General features: G+C 40.5%; 1 protein-coding gene and 1 long non-coding RNA gene across 12 annotated transcripts in view; one reads left to right on the top strand and one right to left on the bottom strand.

The window, feature by feature from the left end:
• DACH1 (dachshund family transcription factor 1) overlaps positions 1-24,362 on the top strand; it is a 354,384-nt gene that overhangs the window by 143,147 nt on the left and 186,875 nt on the right. For all 11 annotated transcript variants that reach the window (XM_083610651.1, XM_083610650.1, XM_083610659.1 and 8 more), the window contains exon 2: positions 3,548-3,663. In XM_083610651.1, coding sequence (XP_083466777.1) covers positions 3,548-3,663 — 116 coding nt within the window. The remainder of the gene's footprint in view (positions 1-3,547; positions 3,664-24,362) is intronic.
• On the bottom strand, positions 3,684-8,682 carry LOC310761325. Its single transcript, XR_014547384.1, has 3 exons — positions 8,430-8,682; positions 7,458-7,546; positions 3,684-4,422 (listed from the first exon to the last, which is right to left on the bottom strand). It is a non-coding gene; the product is annotated as an uncharacterized lncRNA (long non-coding RNA).

Genomic DNA, 24,362 nt, shown 5'->3' with positions numbered 1-24,362 from the left:
ATTTTCATTGTGGTGATACAGAACATGCCCAAGAACAGTGAGTATATTTAGCACAGTGCTTGAAGTACAGCAAAAAACAATTCGATTCTCATGTGTTCCCCGCCCCAGAAAGTTTAGAAAATAAGGGTGGTTTTTGTGTGTGAGAGAGAAGAACCCCCCACCCCACGTCCAACCAAACAAAAATCTTGTGGCTTTATATTAATAATGACCTCAATTCAGGTCATTAACTTGGGAATTAATGACCAGTTAAGGTTAATGGCCCAAGGTCTTGAGTCATTAAACTCCAAGGAAATGCCCTGTACTTTGATCGTTATTCGTTTATTAGGGATGGATTGTAGTTTTTTTAAAAGTGGGTTTCTGAAAACACAAAGATGATCTAATGCTCACAGTGAAGGCAGGCATTGTGTTACATATGTCTTACATCAAGAAATGGACATAAATAAGACGTTTCTGGTATTATCATCTTTTGGAATACTCTGCAGTGTGTACATTCTAATTATTTGCTGCTTTGAAGTCAACCCTAAAAAAAATCTCGTAAGAAGTAGAACTAGATGGATGAGGTAATATTTCATCCACAGTCAACAAATTAGAATTTAGTGTGTCCTGTATGTGTTTATGTGTGCCTGCATGGTATGTATTTATTTATCACATTCTTACTCTGCCAGAATTACAGGATGGAGGATGTGAGGTTATTTCTATCTTACCTGTGAGGTGGTAACACCGAATAGCTGAATAGGGATTTGAAATTTAGCTTCCCACATCCAAGTCCAGCACTCTAACCTTTACTTCTTCCATGCAGAAAAGTGCCACAGTGAAAATGATGCCCATCATATAAACATAATTGATATTTGGAGCTGACTTAACAAATCACTATTACCTGTGGTGTGTGTGTGTGTGTGTGTGTGTGTGTGTGTGTGTGTGTGTAATTCTTCTTTGCAAAAACAAGGCCTAGAAACGTAAGGTGTAGGGTGTCATATTAAATTCAACAGTTGAGTTTTATGAAAATGATCCATAGATGGTATTCAGCTCTGAGTAGATTGGCTCAAATGTATAATGCAGAATCGGATTTGTGTTGGAAATGTAAAGAAGTAGAAGGAACATTTTTTCATGTGCGGTGGGCATGCAAAATTGTAAAAGAATATTGGGAAATGATATATAATGAGATGAAAAAAGTGTTTAAAACAACATTTCCAAAAAACAAAACAAAACAAAACAAAAACCCAACAACCAGAGGCATTTTTGTTAGGAATTACCCAGATAGAGATTCCTAGGAGTCAGAAAATATATGCAACAACAGTGGCTCAGATCTTGCTGGCCCAAAAATGGAAAGTGTAGAGGTCCCTAGCAAGGAGGATTGGCAACTTAAGATGTTAGAATATGCAGAGTTAGCGGGTGTAACAAGTAGAATAAGAGAACCAGAACAGGTATTTAAGGAGCAGTGGAAATTTTTTGTTGAGTACGGTATAATGAAAAAAATGGTGTGCAGTTGAAAACGCTGGCAATATTAAAAGTAAATTTGACTGCATAATAAATAAATACTGAAGTGATGTAAGATAAATGTATGGTATAATAAAAATAAGTTTAATTCGTAATGTAACATTTTAAAATTCAATAATGTAATTAAATAAATTCAACAGCAGAATTTTGAGTTCAATGGAATTTTTTTATATAACAGCAGCTGTTGTTGTTTAACTGTTGGGATTCCCTTTTTTATCAAAAGAGCTTGTAGGCAGCAAAAAAGCTTCTTTAAAATTTCCTTGTCCCATAATAGGGACTTTAATCTGAAGAACCCCCATTAAAACCCTTCTTCCAACTTGCTCAAACAACTGACCATACTACCCTACTCTTCAAAAGTGCCTCAGAAGGTATTTTTTTAACATACTTGGGTACTGCTCCGTAAATTCACGTAGAAAGAACAACCCTGCTATGCATACAGATCCTTTGTACTTTAACGTTCAAGTATGGTTTTCACGGGACGCGGGTGGCGCTGTGGGTTAAACCACAGAGCCTAGGGCTTGCCGATCAGAAGGTCGGCGGTTCAAATCCCTGCGACGGAGTGAGCTCCCGTTGCTCAGTCCCTGCTCCTGCCAACCTAGCAGTTTGAAAGCACGTCAAAGTTCAAGTAGATAAATAGGTACTGCTCTGGCGGGAAGGTAAACGCCGCTTCCGTGCGCTGCTCTGGTTTGCCAGAAGCAGCTTAGTCATGCTGGCCACATGACCCGGAAGCTGTACGCCGGCTCCCTCGGCCAATAAAGCGAGATGAGTACCACAACCCCAGAGTCGGCCACGACTGGACCTAATGGTCAGGGGTCCCTTTACCTTACGGTTTTCACATCCACTTTTGATGTTTCTCCTTGTTGCCTTTTAACTGTGTGAAATCCCATTCAATGACAGGAGCAGGCTGTTCATCCTGCCTGTGGCCTAGTGAACACCCCTAGTCCTTCCTTGTAGATTGTCCACAGTTTAGCGCAGTCGTCTTCAGGGAGGAGCCTCTCACATAGCTGCTTGCTTTTAGGTTTCCATGAGACTGGCAGTTCCAATCTGGTATTATTGTGTGAAGGGTCTACTGTACAGTCAGCAGAAAGTGACCTCACCTTCGTTTTTCTGTGGTGAGCGTTTCTTCTGAATGGGGTCCCAAAATAGTGGGATCTGTGTATTCATTACCGTATTCTAGTAAATCAAAATCTAAAGGCTTTCAGAGTTAGGGAATGTGTACAATCCCTTCTATGTATTCACACAGAACAGATGTAAGTGCCAGGACTGCAATTTTTCAGGGATGCCTTACAAACAATTCAAAGCCTTTTCTGAATAATGTGCCTTATTTAAAGCAAGATTTTTTTGCCTTTAAATAGAATAAGGGTTAAATGATAACTTGACTTATCTTTTACGTGACAAAAAATAAAGAAATTGCAAGACCTTTTCACATATTAGATATGTATTGTCATTTATCATCTAGATATCAGGGTAGTAGTGCGAAGTAATAAAACATATCATCGAAAAATGTGCTATAGGTCTGAATCACTCTTTCATTCCACCTCCCAGCTAACTGTAGTATTAAATCAAACAAGCAGAACATTTCCTTAGGCAGCCATTGCCTTTTAATTTCCTGAAGAACCTTAAAATATCATTCATTACAAGTACTACACATATTTGGTTTTTAAAAGTCTCATAAATCAATAGCAGGCTGACTGTAATAATTATTACAAGTTAGTGCATAATTTTCATGCTGAAGGCTGCATGCAGAACTTTAGCATATGCAAACGAGGCAATTCAAACTGTGTATAGATATTAATATGAAGAAGCAGGTAACGAGGTGCAGGCTATGAATTATGCATCAAGCGCGGCTGATCTTCAATGAGGAAAATGAATTCAGCATGTAATCTAATTAGTGATGGAAGTCTATTACATCTAACTGCAAAAGCAACCGTCCTTGAAACAAATTTATTTACAGTCCATGTTACCAATTGAAACAACTTTGAAATGATGTGTAAGACAACAGCTTAATTGTAAAGTTGTTTTTTTTTTGGTTTGGTTTCCCCCCTTTCAGTTCCAGACCTGGTCGGCCTCCTAAGCGGACTCAAAGTGTCACCTCTCCAGAGAATTCACATATCATGCCGCATTCTGTCCCTGGTCTTATGTCTCCAGGAATCATCCCACCAACAGGTAGGAAATTTGTACTCTATGGTGTGGTAACCGCATCCCTTAATTCCATAGGACGTCCAAGCATTATTTTAAAACATGCTATCATTTTGTATTGCTCTGCAATAATTTACTGACGAATGAAAACTTTTATTAGCTAATGGGTGTGTAATATGTTGCATGACCATGTGAGCAGGAACTCTGTACCCCAGCCCCCAGAATGTTGCAGAGACCTCCTCCTTCCCTTCACCCGCCTATGAAGCCAGCTTGTTGTCCCTTTGCATGGATCATATGTAACTCATAATTAAAATGCATATGCTGCTGTCATTATGCGATTTTATATGATACAATACCAAAATGGAAATAAAACTCATTTCCAGTAAATCAATTCCTATATTGTTTTTGTTACAACCGTGCTATTTTGGCTGCAACAGCTACATCCCATCCTTTTACTAGCCATTTCTATCCAGGTGGCATCTTGTTGCCAGAATTCCTTTTCTTGGCTTTGATCCTGAGAAATGTGAATAGGAGGAGACATATCCACCCAACCTTCCTCCTCCTCCTCTCTCAAAGTCTCCCCTGGACATTGGAAGAACTTTCCTGAATTATGTGGGATGGAGTAAGAGGGAAGTTAGCCAAAACTGGGTGGAGTTACATTGAACAACTGGATCTTTTTAATAATGGAAAACAGCTCTTTCACCAAGGTCCGTAGGGTCTGCTCTCCAGTTCTATTCCTTGAAGGACTCTATAGCTTCCCTCATCTGGCCATTGCATTGGGGAGACCTGTGCAGATTCAGACTGAAGAAGAAAAAAATCTGCATTACATAAATTGTAGAAGAGAAAAGGTGGTTTGCCCAAAATGTATTATAAACAAAACACAGATTTAAAATTGGAACAAAAATGTATTTTCCTGAGGTGAATATAGTACTATGGCCCCCTTGAGGTAGTAATAATGAAATAGGCCATCAATATGGTTTTAGTTGTGTACACCTCAGATAGATGACTAGGTTTGGTGTAAAGAGACCAAGGTTTAAATCTCTAGGTAGTTGTGAAGCATTGGTCTGTTATTCTCTTTCAGCCTCACCTACCTTACAAGGCTGTTGTGTGAGTATAGAATGGTCAGGAGCTTATTGAAGAGAGGACAGGATAAACGGGTAAAAATGCAGATTAATACAAGAAAACAGGAAAGAACAGAAGGTGTACATAGGCTAGAATAAAAGGTGGAGGAACCAGGATGCATCAAGGAGAAGTAAGGATAAGAAGAGATGAACACGCGCAAATGCAAATTTGTATACAGTCCTTAGGTTTCATTTCAGGAGAATGATGAGGGCTACTGGAGCCAAAGGCTCAATGGAAATGTTCAAATATAATGATGGATTTTGAAAGATGTGTTAAAGAATTCCAGGCACAACAGACATCAAGGTTCTAGGAGTATTAGACGGAATATTTTTCTTTTCACTGTTTATTCCTTCCTATTCTCTCACTTTATGTTATACCTCTTCATTCCTTGTCTTCTAATGGTTTAGTGCTTTTTATTGTAGTAATTTGCAAGGGTTTGAGGAGAGCTGGAGGAGTGGGGCTTTCTTATCAAAGTACTATCATTTTTCTTCTATGCATTTGTTGGGTTTTCATGCATTGTCTGTATTGTAAACATTGTGGTGGTGTTTGGTTTTAAATGAGCACACACACACAAAGAACAAAAGGATGGGGGAAGAAAAAGAGAGAGAGATGAGGGAACATCTTCAAAAGTGCAACTGTTTTGTGTCTAATCTCCTTATCTCTTGGAACTCTTCTTTTAATAAATGATTAATTGTTGGATAAGTGCTTAGTTGACCTGAATGCACTGTTTTTAAAACTGGAAGTGTTGTCCGCTGTCTGTGATGGAGCACAATAAGTGCTTCTTTGTTTCTCTTTAAAATAAAACCTTTTTTTACAGGGACTTTTAAATTATTTTTACCAGATTCATTCAAAATATACAGATGCACAAAATAACGGAGGCTAAAGAAATGCAGGCAGAACTGACTTTTCATGCTTATGTTGCACTGGAATGCAAAGCCACACTGAATAGCATTATATTATTATTTATTACATTTGTTAGTTGCTTTATCCTGCCTAAGGCAACCCAAAGTGACTTGCAACCAACCAACCAAAACCTCCATAGAGGTGGATTAAGAACAGTTTAAGGAACTTGAAAACAGGATAGCAGTTTGTGTATCAAGGCAAACTTTTTCTGAAGACATTGTCTACATTGCAGCACAATTGTTTGCAATGTTTAACCAAAATTAAGTCCCACTGTGTTAAGTGGTGCTTAAGTCTAGATAATAATGTATCTGATTGCAGGCTTTGCTCTTTCAGCTTTTCCTTGGCTGTTACCCAACTGTACCCCCGCCCACTGGAGGATTGCTCGGTACTTAATTTTGGATATACAGAATTCCAAGCCTATTGATCATGTCAATTACATTGGTCACATCTCCCCTCTCCAAATGGAGTACAGCTGAGGTTGATAGAATATACTGCCCTTAGGTGGCATGATTATCATACCTTTCATAGCTCAGACATCAGCCTGAGACACTTAATCTCAGGATCGTGGGTTAGAGTTCCTTGTCGGACAAAATAATTCTGCATTGGAGTGGGTTGGACTAGATCAGTGTTTCCCAACCTTTTTCTGACTGTGGCCACCTTTTGACCCTGTTTCCTTCCTGTGCCGCCACCCCCGGATGTAGCCAAGGGAGGGCAGGGGGGGAGCTGCCCCCCAATAAGAAAAAAATCAATACAAATCTGAGGTTCTGCCACTCTAATAAAAGCCTGCCCCCCAACAAAAATCCTGGATACGCCCATGCCCCCCATCCTACCTACGGTATGTTGTTGTTTAGTCGTGTCCGACTCTTCGTGACCCCATGGACCAGAGCACGCCAGGCACTCCTGTCTTCCACTGCCTCCCGCAGTTTGGTCAAACTCATGCTGGTAGCTACCTACGGTATAAAGGTAGCTGTTTAAATGTTTTGTTTCTAAATAGCACATGTTTTTAAATAATTTTTATAATTTATACAAAATACAATTACATAAAATTATAGGACCATAATGAAAGATTGTTGAAGCAGAAAAACAGAACCGTAGTGCTTGAAGAGACACCAAGGGTCATCTTCCTAGTGCAACCTCCTGCAATGTAGGAAACTCAGCTAAAGCATCCCTGACAGGTGGCCATCCAATCTCTGCTTAGAAACCTCCAATAAGGAGAGTCCAGAACCTCCCAAGGGAGATCCATCTTCAATGTATTATAAAAAGTACACAACACTTATTTGACGCCAGTTATTTGACACAGAGGGGGAAACCTACAGATACAGGCCAGAAGGCGCACTGGGAGTTCTGTATATATGGGAGAAGTTTAAAAAGCAAGTGGCCCTCACTGACCTGGTGCAAAAATATCTTGTCATCCGGAGAAGCCCTGGCTGCCTAGATAAAACGCTATAGCCCCACACACCCTTACTTGGGAGTAAGGCTCACTGAACTCAGTGTGGCTTTCTTCTGCGTAGACACTTAGTTATATACTAGATGCAAGTCAGCAGCACCAGACAATCCCACTAGGCTAGGCGCTCAGGCGGATTTCACCCCGTGCCTTGCAAAACCCGGCCGATGCTGCCGACGGGCCCTGCGCCTCTTGGCAACATCCGAAGACCCTGATTGGCTAGGCACGGGGTAGATTGAACCCTGCACTTTGCAGAGTCAGGCCTAGGCTCTCAGCGGGCCCAGCACTGTGGCGGCAGCAACAAGCAGCTCTGGCTTGCTCTACCCATTGTAACCCCACCATCACACTTAACCTGACCTGGGGGTTCTGCATCATAGGCTCCACTGGTCAAAATGGGAGCCTCAGTGATCGCCCTCTCCCACCGGAAACAAACCAGGATCACTAAAGAAGAAAACATATGTGACAAAAAGCAGCATTGGGTCCTGGTGGGCCACTCTCTTATTTGCTTGTGATTGGCCAAGTGGATAGCCAGCCAATCAAGATTTTTTAAATATAAAAAATGATTCCCCCCCTTCACTTCCCTCTGTGGTCCCCTAGCCTCATGCTGTGACCCCCATTTATGTGATTTTCACCTGGGGGGCCCTTGGAACATCCTAGGGGCCCCAGGGGGCCATATGGCCCGTGGTTGGGAAACATTGGGCTAGATGACCCTCATAGTCCGCCAGTTCTACAGTTCTATACTGCTGTCTATGAATTATAAGTCAATAGGAGACTGCTGGGTGACCTAAGATTTTTTGGCCTGCAAACACATAGTTTTTTTCCTGCAGGAAGTGAACTGAAAAAATATTTATTTGTGTTTTCTTATTGCAAGCACATTTACTCTGTTTTGGGAGGAGTTTCTAATACAAATAAATAAACACTTCACTACTATTGCGTTTCAGCTTTTTTGTGGCTTTGGTAATAGGAATATTTAAGATGATGAGTGCAACAGAATTATGCGTAGTGTAAGAATTTAGAAATGTGCAAGGCAGCTCAAACCCAAATATCTTGTCAAAAAAAGTCTAAATTTTAAGTGTGTAGATTATTTCCAGTAAATGTCTAAAGTGAAAATCTTAATAATATTTCATTTGTGAACTTGGATTCTGACCTGATAAATGTTTACTTTAGGGGTGGGAAACATCTAGACCATGGGCCAGGCCTGTCAGAGGCCTGCAAAGCCTATTCCCTCAAAGCATGCCCACCTACCTACCCTATATGACACCAGGTCTGGGACATCTACAGATGCAGCTGCCAATGCACCATCATAAGGCTTAAACTGTATTACCCGTTGTACGTTGTCTCTACCAGTGCCCCTGCAGGTTTTGGCTCTAAAACCAAAGTCTCAGGTGGCTTAAAGGCTCTTTGTAAGTGCCTCATGTTGCTTTGAGGTCCTAACTTCAGGACTAAAAAGTTACCTGATGTCATGGTGTTGTCAGGTGATTAACCAGTGGACAGCCCCACCCAGCTGTCAAATTTGGCCTGTGAGGCTAGGATCCGATACCTTACCTGACGTCCATACCTGGCATGCGGAGCCAGAAAGGTCCCCCACGCCAATTTACATGGCTTTGCATTCTGTTTCTGATCCCGTGGTGGTTTGGCCTAGTAAGCAGACTATATGCAACGAGACAGAAGCAGCTGTTCCTAAGCAAGAGCATAGTGGCTGTCGCAGATCCCATAAATCTCATTGGTTTTTATTTATTTATAAAAGTATTTATATACTGACAATTCATACAATGTAACTTGGCAGTGTGCAGTAGTATATGCAACAGAATATAACATACCGTCAAAATAGTAAATCATTATCAACACAATAACTGGCTGATCAAAAAATGTAAACACAGGCCTATCAAGAGACACCTGAAAATAAAAAAATAAGGGTGTCTGTTGATTTTCTGCTGGAAGAGTGTCCCAAAGTGTGGGACCGGTGAGACGAAATCCCCAACTTCTGTTGGTGGCTAGCCTGGTCTCAGTAACAATTCTGTATGATCTGTGGTCTAGCTGGCTCGGGAGGTCCTTAAGCTACCAGCAAGAGGATAATGGAAGGTTAAAAGTTTGAATATTTTACATAAGTTACATATGATTGACGTGTGATGAATGCAGCAGTTTGTAACTACAGAGTTCTTTGTGAATAGCAGGTAATCTCACCAAGACACAGAACAAAGACTTTCCACTGGAAACTTGCAATATTGATGGCAGGTATCGAATAAGGGAGCTGGAGTATTTCCTGAATCTTCGTGGTACACATTGATGGATTTTGTGCATTGGTACACATTTTTGTTGATATGGTGTTATTGATACACCTTTTTTTCCTTGGAAGTGAGTGGAGAAATAGGCGCTTCTGGATCAATGCTAGCAATCCAGATTCTACAGTTTGTAGCATGGCAGCAGGACAATACTTTGTTCTGTGCAGCAACAGATACTTAAATTGAATAATTAGCTAATGGTTTATTCACAAATACTTGCCCTTTGAATGATTTCCTTCTCTTTTCTGAGCTGCTTTAAGGAGGCCTACCTAGAGCAATGATGGACAGAAACACAAGGGGTGGACTCCGTGCGCTCTGGCACTTGTCACGGTGTCCCGTTGCCCCAGAAGCAGTTTAGTCCTGCTGGCCACATGACCCGGAAAGCTGTCTGTGGACAAATGCCGGATCCCTTGGCCTGAAAGCGAGATGAGCGTTGCAACCCCATAGTCGCCTTTGACTGGTCTTAACCATCCGGGGGTCCTTTACCTTTTACCTTTTGTATTTATATACAGTCTGAAAGTGAAGCTTTTCAGATATGTGAAAGGCTGGCTCAAATTTAATTCTGAAGCCTGGAAAAGACCCCAATAAGCTGATTTTTTGTATTTGATGGCAACATATTATGGAGGATATGGCATCGTCTGCCTGCATTTAGAAGAGCTTTGTGCTATATTGCTAAATCAACTAATTTATTTAATTCAACTAGTTTCTAATAGATTTACTTATTTTTGTGAATTAAATTTATATGACTGATATTATGGAACAGGGGCTCATGATGTTTTATAATTTCTAGAGTTCAGTAGATATTCACTCCTCTTCCACGTGAATAAACCTGTTCCAGGAAGTTGCCCTGAGCAACCTGGCATTTCATCCTTGTCTGTGAATCACAGCTATTCTCCTCATTCTTCAAATGGGCACACTAACTCACATGTGTAATTCATCCATTTTTTGACATCCATATCTATGACATTTTCATTAATAATCATTACAAATTTCATTGGACCCAGATTTACACCTATTTAATCCTAGCATAAGTTCCAAACACAGGTTTTGCTATTTAAGTCATAAATTTGGAAGGGATATGCATATGAACTCACTTCTATGCATTACCCTTCTAACCTTCGGGATTTGTTTAACAAACCGGAACATAAATCCAAACCATTGGAGACATAAAGGAAAATTAATTGGGGCTCTTATATTTCCTCTTGGAGGTCTCTTCCACTATCATCCCTTATTTTCTTTCCTTCATTCTTACTCTCTGAGGCCTTCATTCCCTTTGGCTGAGAACTCTTAACCAACCTTTTAAAAATGTAGTCCTATCTGAGAGTAGAAGCGTACAGTTTGAAATATGACCATTTTTAATTATCTTTCTTTTATTGCATATGATGAAATGGGCTTTAGTCCATGAAAGCTTATGCTGCAGTAAATTTGTTAGTCTTTAAGGTACCGCACGACTTTTCGTTGATTTCTCTGCAGCAGACTTAACACAGCTCCTTCTGTGAATTTCTTTTTCTGTTTTATTTAACTTTATTAGCCCATGTTCAATTGATATACAGCTCTGAGCATCTCTCTCTCCCTCTCTGATAAAAATCTGTCTTAAATATTCCTGTAATTTTTGTGGGTTTTGGTAATTTCAAAAAGGAAGATCTGGTGTGGCACGATACATGGAAAAGATAAACATGACATTAGCATAATACCATTGCATTGTTTATCAAGCCTTGTGATGCATATTATGATCAGCTTTTGCAAGTAAACTGAAAGCAAATTCATGTCCTTCATAGTCTAAACGCCTAGAAATTAAATACAGGAATATATCTACCCTCTAACGTCTGTCTATCTAATGTTAGTTTTAGTAAGAGGGATCAGATATTCAGTTAGCAGAACCATTTCCCCCTGCTTTGTTTGGAAACTTTTCTTTAGTTCACTTTCCTTCTTCTTTATGGTTTTGTGTCCTCTTGGCTAACTGCTCTCTGTATTTGATTCTGCTCCACTGGCTCCTTTGAAGTTATTTATGATTTAATTGTATTTATTCACTTAACACAGATCCATCTGTGTCCCATTCCCAATAGAAGGGTTTTCATTTCATCTCTGTCACTAAATGCTAACGTCTCATGCATTTCTTACCTCTACAAGCCTTTTACAGTGTCGTTCCTATGGTAACTTAATGTGATTCCTTTTAACAGAGCTTACAGTATAATCACTAGAGTTTTTATTTGTAGTGCAGAGGTTCTTTTTTGTTTGTGTGTTTTGTTTTTGTTTGCTGCCTTGTATCTGTGATTGTAAATTGCTTTATAATCCTATTCTAATGAACACCACACAGTTGATGTCTGTTTCTACTTCAGGCATGGCTTGGAAATGTTTCATCTGCTTTTCGTTTGTGTTTGTTGACAACATGGTGGTGAAAAGGGTTGCTTCTTAAATCCACAGCAAACCTTTTGATGAAAACCATTGATTTGCCCACTTCTCCACCTTCATATATAAATGCAACTAGCAGTCTAATATAGAATAGACTTAGCATTCTCTAAACTAGGAGAAGACTTACCCCCACTCCTTTTCACTCCCATACTAACTCTTATTGTCCCTGCCATGTTTTGCAAATCCAAGTCAAACCATGGTAGTTCATAATGAAAATAACAATCAGATCATAACAACAAACAACTTAACAGGAGCTCTGAGCCCAGCAACTTGCGTCATTTCGAGAATGTCATCAAATCAGTTCCTTGTTCCAACAAAGCAAGATTTCCCAAAATTAATTACCTATGGCTTAGCAGCAGCACATATATGCGCAGACTCCCCAGAGAGGAGCTTGTGGGTGCTTTGCACCTCTCTGGTCCTTTGCGCAGCTGCTTCACAATTCATTGGAAATTAGGCTTGTGCTTTAAGCTCTGTCCTCATGAACCACGAGCTGTTGTTTTGTTGTTAGTGTGTTTGGCATAGTGTGATGTGCAAACGAAGCTGTTTAGTTTTTAGCTCCACAATGAAATTGAGTTATGTTAGCAAGAATATTCCTGAATGACCTTAATTCCATTTCTTTTGGGTTAATTGTTTGCTCCAGTTTGAAGAGACAACTTTTTCCATATTCCACTTCTTCATCATGGACATCTAATCTTCAGAGATTCCCTAAATAACTAAGATACTCATGCCTTCAAAATATTTTTGAGTCTTAAGAGAATTGGTGGCATTAGTCGGATCTGCCAAATGATGGTACATCTAAGTTTCTCCATGTTCATGCCTCATTCATTGCCTATATAGTGACCGTGCCAAGAAGCATATTGAAAAGGAATATTTTGTAATGTGCAGGTCTAAAAAATTGTAAATTTTAAATGATTACCGTACAATAGCAGCTAGTCAGAAGTCACAAACTGATCAGAATTATATATATATATATATATATATATATATATATATATATATATATATATATATTGAGGTCAAGCAAGATCAGAATTCCATTTGATTGCATTTGCCTTTCTACTTTCTTAAAAAAACATTTAAACTAACACTGTTCATATCCATTTTTTTGTATAGACATGTTCACTAGCCACTAGTATTAGTCATCCAAAGCACATCATATGGATTAATGGATAAGAATTTTCTCGCATCTTACTGCTAACAGTTTGATACTAGCTGATCTTTTTTCAATTACAATTATTTTTTAATCTCTAAATTTAATCTATTCAAATGATAAGCAAGTTTGAGATTTCAGCAAGTCCAGTTGCTTATCAATAGATCATCCGGATAAAACTCTTAGATCTCACAATTCTGCTTTAAGAACAAGGTTGCAGTCCTGTGTGCATCCATCTTGGAAAAGACCCACAACTACAAGGGGGCATTTTGGGGCTCCCCACTAGTATAAAAGTAGCAGACCCCAGTCAGAAGCTCATCCGATCCCCTGTAATGTTGGTGAGGGCTGGCTAATGTTTCAATGGCAACCTGGGTTGCCTTCATTATAGAAGAAGAAGAAGAAGAAGAAGATTTGATATCCCGCTTTATCACTACCTGAAGGAGTCTCAAAGTGGCTAACATTCTCCTTTCCTTTCCTCCTCCACAACAAACACTCTGTGAGGTGAGTGGGGCTGAGAGTCTTCAGAGAATTGTGACTGGCCCAAGGTCACCCAGTAGCTGCATGTGGAGGAGCGGAGACGCGAACCTGGTTCACCAGATTACGAGTCCACTGCTCTTAACCACCTAGATGCAGAGTCCCTGCATCTAGTCCTTGAGATGCTTGGAGCAGCAACTAAGATCACTCTTCAAATTGATTCCGTTTGGGCTGGCTGGGCAGACAGGGAGGAAGAATGGCCTTGACGCTGTTTCCCTTCCTCCAATCCCAGAGGTCCTTGAACTGCTGCTGCTGTTTTAAATTGGCATGCAAAAGGACAGGAAGCATCTGGCAGCACCAGGTCCCCCTTGCTGTGGATAATAATAATAATAATAATAATAATAATAATAATAATAATAATAAATTTTATTTATATCCCACCCTCCCCAGCCGAAGCCGGGCTCAGGGCGGCTAACAACAATAAAACAGTACAAAAGTACAACACAAACAACACTCTAAAATCATTCATTATAAAATTAATTCAAATCAAATTGATGGCAACCATTGGGCTAGAGATACTGTGTAGATTGCCAAAGGAGGGAGTCAGGCTGTGCCCTGGCCAAAGGCCTGGTGGAACAGCTCTGTCTTGCAGGCCCTGCGGAAAGATGTCAAGTCCCGCAGGGCCCTAGTCTCTTGTGACAGAGAGTTCCACCAGATTGGAGCCACAGCCGAAAAAGCCCTGGCTCTAGTTGAGGCCAGCCTAACCTCTCTGAGGCCTGGGACCTTCAAGATGTTTTTATTTGAAGACCGTAAGTTTCTCTGTGGGACAAACCAGGAGAGGCGGTCCCGTAGGTACGAGGGTCCTAGGCGGTATAGGGCTTTAAAGGTTTAAACCAGCACCTTAAACCTGATCCTGTACTCCACCGGGAGCCAGTGCAGCTGGTATAGCACCGGGTGAATGTGATCTCGCAGCGAAGACCCCGTAAGGAGTCTCGCTGCAGCATTCTGCACCTGCTGGAGTTTCTGGGTCAGTCTCAAGGGCAGCCCCACGTAGAGCGAGTTACAATAATCCAGTCTGGAGGTGACCGTCGCGTGGATCACAGTGGTTAGGTCAGGGCGAGAGAGGTAAGGAGCCAACTGCTTAGCTTGGCGGAGATGGAAAAATGCCGCCTTTGTTATAGCTGCAATCTGCGCCTCCATGGAAAGGGAGGTGTCGAAGATTACACCCAAACTCTTAACGGACAGTGCTGGCACTAACTGCGCCCCCGCAAGAGATGGGAGTTGCCCCCCCAATCCCATATCGTCCCGTCCCAGCCACAGGACCTCTGTCTTCGAAGGATTTAGCTTCAACCGGCTCCCACGTAACCATCCAGCCACAGCTTCCAGACATCTGGTCAGTGTGTCTGGGGCCGAGTCAGGATGGCCATCCATCAACAGATAGAGTTGGGTGTCATCAGCATACTGATGGCAACCCAGCCCAAAACTGCGGACAAGCTGGGCGAGGGGGCGCATAAAGATGCTGAAAAGCATCGGGGAGAGTATCGCACCCTGAGGTACTCCACACACCAAGGAGTGGCGCGATGACAATTCCCCCCCAAGCGCCACCCTCTGTCCCCGACCAGAGAGAAACGAGCGCAGCCATTGAAGGACTGTGCCCTGGATCCCCACGTTGGCAAGGCGGTGGTCCAGGAGTTCGTGATTGACCATGTTGAAAGCTGCTGACAGATCTAGAAGAATCAGCAGCCCCGACCCACCTCGATGCTTTTAGTTGAAAGGGAACAAACCAAAGAAGAATCTTATCACACAGTATAACACCCCACCCCACCCTTCATAGAAGGGAATTGTGCTCCTTTATAATTTTTATATTTTATATATACATGTCTATCCAGAACCAAGTCCCACTGAGTTTGTGGGCCTTACTCCCAAATAAGTGAGTGCATTATCACATTCAGCCTGACGTAATGTTGAAGCTCTGGAAATACCATTGAGGGTACACAGGATTCTGGTGATTTTTCTGCTTTGGACTTTGTTTTTCCTTCTGAGGAGTTATCAGCATTTAGGGGATGATAATATTGTTTGTTGTGTGGATGCAGGTTCTTTGACATTCCTAGATGAGTTAACCAGAAGCTGCTTGTATTTCAATTCAAGGGTCGATTAGCCAGAATTAAACGAATTATTACTTCACTTGGATTTCATGGGAGTTTTCAGACAAGAGTTCAGGCCTAAGTAGTATTTCAGAATACATCAGACTTAAAATATATTAATCTTTCGTTGCTTTATTTCAGCTGTTAAGAATAGCTGCATGTGTGCTTGGATGATGGTCTTGGGAAAATTTGTACATCTGCAGGATCCTGGGGGAGAGAAAGACTTACTGGAAATTAGTAGATTGAGAGATAATTTAACAGGAGTCAATGTGGGTAATAAATTTAAGGTAAATTGATTTTTGGGCGGTGTGCCTATTGTTTAATAAGAGTTCTGATATATTATATTCTTTTGTAAGAATAGCTCAGTTGTAGCAGTTTGCAATATGTGTGTGAAATAAAGGGATTTCAGAATGGTGTGTGCACTATTCATGTGCATTATATTGTGCCCATTGGTTACTGGTCCTGCCTGGAACTTATGCTCAAAGGACTGTATTGTAAATTCAATTAAATAATGATGGCAAGACAGCAATCTAGTCAACAGTAGCAGGGGACATTGAATAGTTTTTCATAATATTTGGGAAACAATGAATATTAATATTTTTTAAGTAACTCCAAGCCAAGATGGTTCAGAAAATGCAACTTTGTTAATCATACATTTTACTTTGCCAGTATACTAGTGGTGGTTCAAGAAGAACATCAGAAACTACAATGAACTCTCTCCCTGCCCCTCTTCACGCAGATTTGAGTAAATTTTGTAGAAACAAAGATGAACGCGTGACTCCATTTGCTATATCTCATTTGCTTTTCTAATCTGTAACAAATTACCTATACTTGTGACAGCTGAAGAAATCTTTACAGTACCACAGTGCTTTGGTGTGTAAAAGGCGAACAGTTTCAGTTACATTATATATATAAGCTGGCAGTAACACAATCACTTCTTTGGCTAGATTGCTTTTTACTTTATTCGTTGTGTGTTTTGAGACCCTTAATGCATGTTTTCCTACTGTGTTCCATGGAGAAATCAAATTGGTTCCATGGTACATAAATGTTTTATGCAATATTCCATAGAGAACATTAAATAAGAATAAAGAAGCCTTGACCTCTGGCACCTACACCCATTTCTTATGTCAAATGGGGAGATGCTGAAAGCTCTCTGTGCTTGTAACCCTTCTATCTAGCTGTGACCCTCCTTAACGTTAAGCAGGTGACTCGATTAAACATAAATCAGGCATAAAATGCCCTGCGTGAGGCAGCACAGTGAATCAAGCAAATTATCAAATGGCAAAACTCATTTTGTGCTGAGGGCAATGTAAGCTGCCAGCATTTATACATCAAAACTTCACTCAATGTAAGATTGATTTTATTTTATTTTGTTTATTTTAATTCCCTATAGCGAGCTGTGTTAGCCCTGTAAAATGCTGCCTGCATCATTAGGCTCCTAAGAAATGCTTTTTAGCAAGGGGATGGAGCTCAAGCTTACAACAAATGTAATCCATCTAAGAGCTCATGCGCCATAGTACTCTATAACTGGATGTGGAAGAGCAGGTCATTTTTCTTTTTCTTTTGGTTGCAATTGCGCTGAAATATAAGTGCCTGTGACTATATAGATTTTCTTTGTCTATCGACTCTATCAAAAATAAGACCACCAAAGGAATAATGTAATAGAATCAAAGTACTGGTAGCATCCAAGATATTTTTCCAGTTCCAGTTGAGATGTTCGGATTAAGGTGTATAAGCCCAGTCTTAAGACTGAAATGAATTTTTATGTAAGATGATACATGTCTTCCTTTCACAGTTGCTTTTTATGCTGCTTTAAAACATGTCAAAATAATCCCCAACAGAGGAATCTAAAAGGAATGTCAGCTCTGTGGTTATGTAAATCGAATCGAGTGCTTTACAGCAGGTTTAAGATTTTTATAACTCAGAAGTTGTTAACAGCCAGCTGGTTTGTATCTGTTTTTTATGGTTATTCTTGTCATATGCAGCCTCCACAATTTTTAATTATATTTTATGGTATCTGTTTTCCCTCCTCTTGAATCCCACAGCCACTGTTCGCTATAGAAGATATTTTCCATGGGGAAGAGAGCAAGCATTGGTTTGGGACTTCATCATTAGAAACTCTGTTGTATAATTACTCCAGGTTCTTGGTAATGGAGTCCATGGGCAATGGAATTATGTAGAAATGTGTAGGTTGGTATTGCAGAGAGAAACCTCTAGTACTTGGTATATTCTGTCAATAAGTTCTGAACACAAGTATAGATAGAATCATGCAACTGTTGTCCTCCCTATTAAGATAGCTGATTTGCAAATTTATTGATGTTTCGTCATGCAAATTAACTTTTGCTTTACAGTTCAATATATTATTTGTTTTGGGCATTATTGTCTTTAAGAGATTTGATTACATCAAAGTTTGAAATCGCCATTTGTTTTACATGCTTCTCAGATCCTGTGTTCATAATACAATTAAAATAATGGCAGTAGTGGAACAGATTAGTCCCCTCATCCCCCAGAAAAAGAAATCTATACATGCCTTCTCAGAAGTTAGCTCCATTGGTTTCAGTGGGTCTTACTCCCAGGTGCATGTGTATAGGATTGTAGCCATAGCTTTATGGCTCTTAACTGTAGTTACTTTTAAGTCTGTAAAGGATTCTTTTTAGAAAAATCATAAAGTATTTTTTCCCCACAAGAATTCTCCAAATACTGATTTTAAAAAGAAATTTTATGATTTCATTTTTTTGAAAGCACAGATTAATTCATTAGCAAGAATATTTTTAGTTGCATACCCCCACACCATCTCAGCGCTATACTAGTAGAACTCAGCTCAATAAAATAAAATGTGTCAGATGCTCTTTAAAGAAACCACCTCCCATGGGATCAAAAAGTTCATCTCACTTGACGTATGTTTGCTTGAATTGTCACTAAATGAATTTTGTAGATCATTCCTGCCAGAAGAACCTACCAGCGATGGCTATGATCCTGCACTTATACTAGACCATGTTATCTATGGGGTTTTCACATGGTGCAGTGTTTTCAGCCAATGTCATCTGAAGACATTTCCACAGAGCATAGCAGAAACAATATCAGTTTCTGCTGTATAGTCTAAGAATTGATTCATGTAATCCAATTTCATTACTTTAACAGGCAAAAATCCATATAGGTATTATCATCAAACTTAATATCTACAGACATTATGGCTCTGTAAAGGGCTACTTCTATTACAGTATATTATAATATTTAAGCAGTTCACTGTTAGGAAGTGTTTGTTTTCGCCTACTTACTCCTCAGTGTCTAAAAGAACTGAACTGAAGAATAAATACGCTCCCAGCCCTCCTCTCCCGTTCTGTATAATCCAGGACAACAATCTGCAGCCTGCTGATTTGGGAATAAGTGCACAGAAAGATCTTTACTCAAAATAGTTGTTGCTTGGTAGTGTGTGGAGCTTTATTTATTTAGGAATTTCACCATTCAGTCACTGGGCAGTGGACAACATATTTAAGCATATCAATAAACATTCTAAAACTGAGTAAAACATTACTGCAAAATAAACTTGGCTTAAACTAAAATAAGAGAACAACATAAAATAGTAGAGTGTACAGTGCAAAGCTAAACTCAGACAGAATGCACCCCTTTACTTCCAAAAGCCTAAAAAAATGCATCTATCTTCACCCACCACCCAAAAAAGTAAAGTGTTGAGCTGAGACATACCTCAGTGGAGGAGTCGTTCCAAAGTTTTGGAGTGCCACAGATAAAGTCCTACTCTTGGCCCAGACTCAGCTGACCTCATCCTTGGCCAGGACCACCAGGAGAGTCTCATGAGTAAGCAAACAAAGGCCTGGGGGCTGGATCCAGCCCAATCACCTTCTCAATCCGGCCCGCAGAAGTCCAGGAATCAGCATGTTTTTACATGAGTAGAATGTGTGCTTTTATTTAAAATGATCTCTGGGTTATTTGTGGGGCATAGGAATTCGTTCAGTTTTTCCCTTTCAAAATATAGTCCGGCCCCCGACAAGGTCTGAGGGACAGTAGACTGGCCCCTTGCTGAAAAAGGTCACTGACCCCTGATCTTAAAGAGTGGACAGGATGGTGGGGCAGAAGTCATCCTCTTAAGATATTTGGGTCACGGGCTGTTCAGAACTTAAAATGTCAACATTAGAGCCTTAAATCGGCTGTTAACAACGATACGCATTCTCTATCTCCATCACACACATGTTTCACCTAGGGGTGATTATCTTTCCCACATTCTGGGATATATGGCAGTAGCTCCGGTATAAGGATTTTGGTAATGAACAAATCTGATCCTATTATTCATGCATGAAATATGAAGTGAGAATTTACAGTCCCCTTACTTAAATATGAAAGATATGAAACTATAAGCCCACACAGTAACTATCCAACCTGCTTATTACCACTTGTATGTAATGTCCAAAATCAAATGTTGTATGCATATTAAGAGACATCTCCAACTTTTGAATTGCCTTCAGGATTTAAGTGGGTAAAATATTTAGTTTGCTACCAAGAACTTCAGTTCAAAAAGTTAAGGAACTCCATACATATGAAATTTCTTTGGTCTTAATTACCTCAAGATACTTTGGCATCTGAGGTAAAAATAAACATTTTATTTTATTTTTACTCAGGTTTCTAGGATAAACCATCAGAAAGCAGATTGCATTATTAGTTTCCTCTGTCAAAGCCCATTGATTACAGCAGGTAGTCTGTGGATGTCCAGATGTTGTTGGACCAGACTGCAATTTTCCTCGTCTCTAGCTAGCATGAACAACGATCAGGGATTATGGAAGTTGTGGTCCAGCCACATCTGGAGAACAACAGATACCTCACCACCAGATTACATTTTAGCTGGGATAGGGGCTCTCATTCTGAATTTGCAACAGTGAACAACATTTTGAAGCACTGTGAAATTCCTTGGCTCTTAACCAGTGTGTGCCCAACTGTATATCAACTTGAACAAAGCTATGAGGACAAATGTCATCAAACAAGTATTCTCTAACATGGTGCCCACCATATTTTTTGAATACTTCCATCCCAGATCTCTGGCATGGTAGTTGTAGTCCCAAACATCTAGGGGGCACCAGGTTGGGCAAGACTGATCTAGAGGGTTGACATCAAGTTAGACCTCTTTCAGTTTAGCCAGGTTTTTTTACCTGCCCCAGGCGTGATGTCATAAATGGGCGTGACTTGGCTAAAATGACCTGAGGGCTGGAGCTTTCTCACCCTTGTATTAGCAGAATCAGCTCTATCTTATATATGTGGGATATCTATCCCACTCTTGTATTAGCAGAATCAGCTCTATCTTATATATGTGGGAATTACTTTTAAAGTCTGCGCATGAATACAGTTGTAGTCACACAATGGCAGCCTATTTTAAAAAATATTTAGCATTTGAACAGTATTATTCCATAGCAGTTTGCAAATTCTTATAAGAACCCAGGAATTCAGTGACTCTATTTAACTTTTTACCTATTCCAAGATAAGAAGGATGAAATGTGAGGAGAGATGTAAAGCCTGAGAAACTAGAGCCACAGAAATTATGGCTACTGGGACAAGGATGGAAAGTTAGCAATATTCTCATTTTATCTAAAAAAAAAAAAACTGCTTTAAGATGCTATGTTCACTTGTTCCAACTCTCTCCCTTCCCTAAATGACACTTTAATTCAGTGTGTTTATCAAGCTTCAGCTTTTCTTACTCCCAATTATGAGTTGTTATAACACAGGGAACAAATTGGATAATCAATGCACAGCAGGGAAAAAAGGCAGATAAAAACAAAACATATCATTTAATCACAGAGAAACAACTTTGGTTTTTGTTGAGTAACTTACAAAGCAATCTTGGATTCCCCACCACATCTGCAGCCCTATTGGCCAGGGTGGAAGGAGGGGCAGTTGCGGCGCTCTCTCTCTCTCTCTCTCTCTCTTTCTCTCTCTCTCTCTCTCTCTCTCTCTCTTTTTCCCCTGTAACGTTTTCAGGTTGGTACAGTGATCACCAAACACACTCTGCTTTTTTTTGCTGGTTACCACAGGCTGTAAGGTGGCGCTATGGGTTAAACCACAGAGCCTAGGACTTGCCGATCAGAAGGTCGGTGGTTCGAATCCCCACGGCGGGGTGAGCTCCCGTTGCTCGGTCCCTGCTCCTGCCAACCTAGCAGCTTGAAAGCACATAGTGCAAGTAGATAAATAGGTACCGCTCCGGCGGGAAGGTAAACGGCGTTTCCGTGCGCTGCTCTGGTTGGCCAGAAGCGGCTTAGTCATGCTGGCCACATGACCCGGAAGCTGTACGCCGGCTCCCTTGGCGAATTAAGCGAGATGAGCGCCGCAACCCCAGAGTCGGCCACGACTGGACGTAATGGTCAGGGGTCCCTTTACCTTTCCTACCACAGGCTGTACCTGCTTGGACAGAGCATTAACCCTCCACTATAGCAGAGTCTCACCCTTCCAGCAGTGCTCCATCCTGCCAGAGGAGGCTGGTGTCTTGACTAACAGAATTCACACTACATCCTATCGTACACATACACAGCACTGGGGGAGTAGGATCGTCATTCTAGTGCAAAACTCCACAATAGTTTCATACAGGTATGCGGCTGGGCTGTTCGTGGGAGCGAATGGGTCCCGGTAGAAATTGCACTGGTTACACACCTGCCCAATTGGCCCCAGGGCTTTCCAGAATACTACTCCTGCTTTCACCTCAACTCCTCTTCATTGTCTTTCTCCTCACCCTCTTCATGGTTTAACATTGTTCTGCCACTCGCCTTTCCCTTTGACCTGTCCTCATGAGAGCAAGGCATTCTGGGTGAGGTAGCCCAGAGGAAGGGAGAGGGTGCCAGTGCCATGTTAGCAGTGCCAAAACTATTTTAAGCTGTGTGTTTGTGAGTGTGTGACTATGTGAGGTCTTCCAAAACATGGGACCATGGAAGCTCACCATGTATGGGAACTGGTATGGGAAAGTTCTAGGATGTGATATGAATGCAGTCTCTGATACCTTATAAAATCCATAAGCCACATAACAAGCTGTATAGCAAACCATTGCTTGCTTAACCATGTATCTTACCTAGAGGCAACTTTGAAGCTGCCAAAACAATTGCTGATATTATCCATCAAGAAACCAAATGCTGCAATAAAATATATATTCTATGATTTTGCATCTGGGTCTGGAGATTTATAAGCACAGACTGGGAGGAGGGAGTGAATATTTTAGACCGTGATTTTTAGAAGGGATCCTTCTACCACAGTTCTTAAAAATAACAGTCATTTTCACTGACATATCTCACTACTTGTTTTCTAGAAGAAGCAACTGTAGGTCACTTCCAAAGTCCCAACACTCCCCCCCCCCCCGTGTCTGACCACACACAGTCTGAGTTTAGTATAAATAAGGCCCCCGCCCCCCCTCAAGCTATTACTTTTTGGTTTATCTTCAGTTACGCTGAAAAGTAATAGGAAGCAATGCAAACCATAATTCAGACGGCTAATGCTATAAACTTATATGAGAAAGAAGGTGTACCTCTTAGCTCTCTTTACAAACGATGTCTGATCTTTAGCTGTCCTTTAACAGGCGTTTTCATTTGTTTGGTTAGATGTACATCCTTTCTTTAGGCCATCAGTGTTCTCTCTTGCAATGTTAAATGTAACATTCCTTTAAAAAAAAAAATCAATTGTGCCTTATCAATGCTGCAAAGAGGAAAATGTGAATTGTAGAATGCATCAGCACATATCCAAGGTTAATTTCCTCTCCAGAAAAAGGATGACTTACTGAATAGGAAGCCATCTGTGTAATATATTTTCCTGTGGGTCTATAATCACCATAGGTTTTCCAAGATTAAAAAAAAAAGGTATGTCAAGTGTTATTCTACAAAGTTGGAGTAAACTAGGCAGGGCACCATGATTCTAATTTCAGTAGAGAAAATAGGCAAATAGATTTCATTAGTGGGTAGGAAGATTGCATCAAGTGCTGAGGACTGTTATTGGATAAAAAAAACCCAACACTGTATTTGTTCAGTGTTCATTGTCATTTTTTATACCTCACAATAATTATAGTAATGCTATCAATCTAGGATAAAGTCACACTTTGAGGTGGAAAAATGCTAGTATTTGTTCCTTTGGTGTACACAGTTATTACATGGGGTAAGTATCAATGTTGGGTCTCCTTTCCCCTGCAGCGGATTTTAGCGGCCTGGGGAACTACAGGGGGAGGAGGAGAAGGGAAAGTCCCATTGCATGAGCACAAATCTGTTGCGCGTTTGCGTAAACGTTTTTGAAAGGCACCCATAATTAATATATTTATAATGCATTCTTGTGCACGTCTGGACAGAGGCAAGCCTCTTTGAGTTCAGTGGACCTTACTCTTGGGTATCTCGTTGTTTAGGGAAGCTTTTAATGTTTGATGGACCATTGTATTTTAATATTTTGTTGGAAGCTGCCCAGAGTGGCTGGGGAAACCAGATGGGCGGGGTATAAATAACAACTACTACTACTACTACTACATCTTTAAAATGGTTTCTAACCATAGTTACCTACTGTATAAAACTATTGAATTCGTGCCACTGAGGAATGAAAACAGGCAGTCCGAAATAGTGCAGTGAAAATTGCTCGAGTAGGTGTGCCTTCATCCATAAAAGAGTTTCTGTATCTTCAGATAAGACAATTTCCACTTGCTTTTGATTTTTAAATGAAAAATCCTACACCTAACATATTCCTATTCAGTCTCAATCCCTAAAATAAAGGCATGTGCTCTATTTCAGTTTCCTTACAACCACGATTCTTAAAGGCCTGTCAGATCTCATTGCCTT

This window comes from Podarcis filfolensis, assembly GCF_964270895.1.
Source record: "Podarcis filfolensis genome assembly, chromosome: 4".
NCBI lineage: Eukaryota > Metazoa > Chordata > Lepidosauria > Squamata > Lacertidae > Podarcis > Podarcis filfolensis.
The sequence above is the reverse complement of the archived record's forward strand: the minus strand, read 5'-3'. Positions and strand labels throughout refer to the sequence as shown.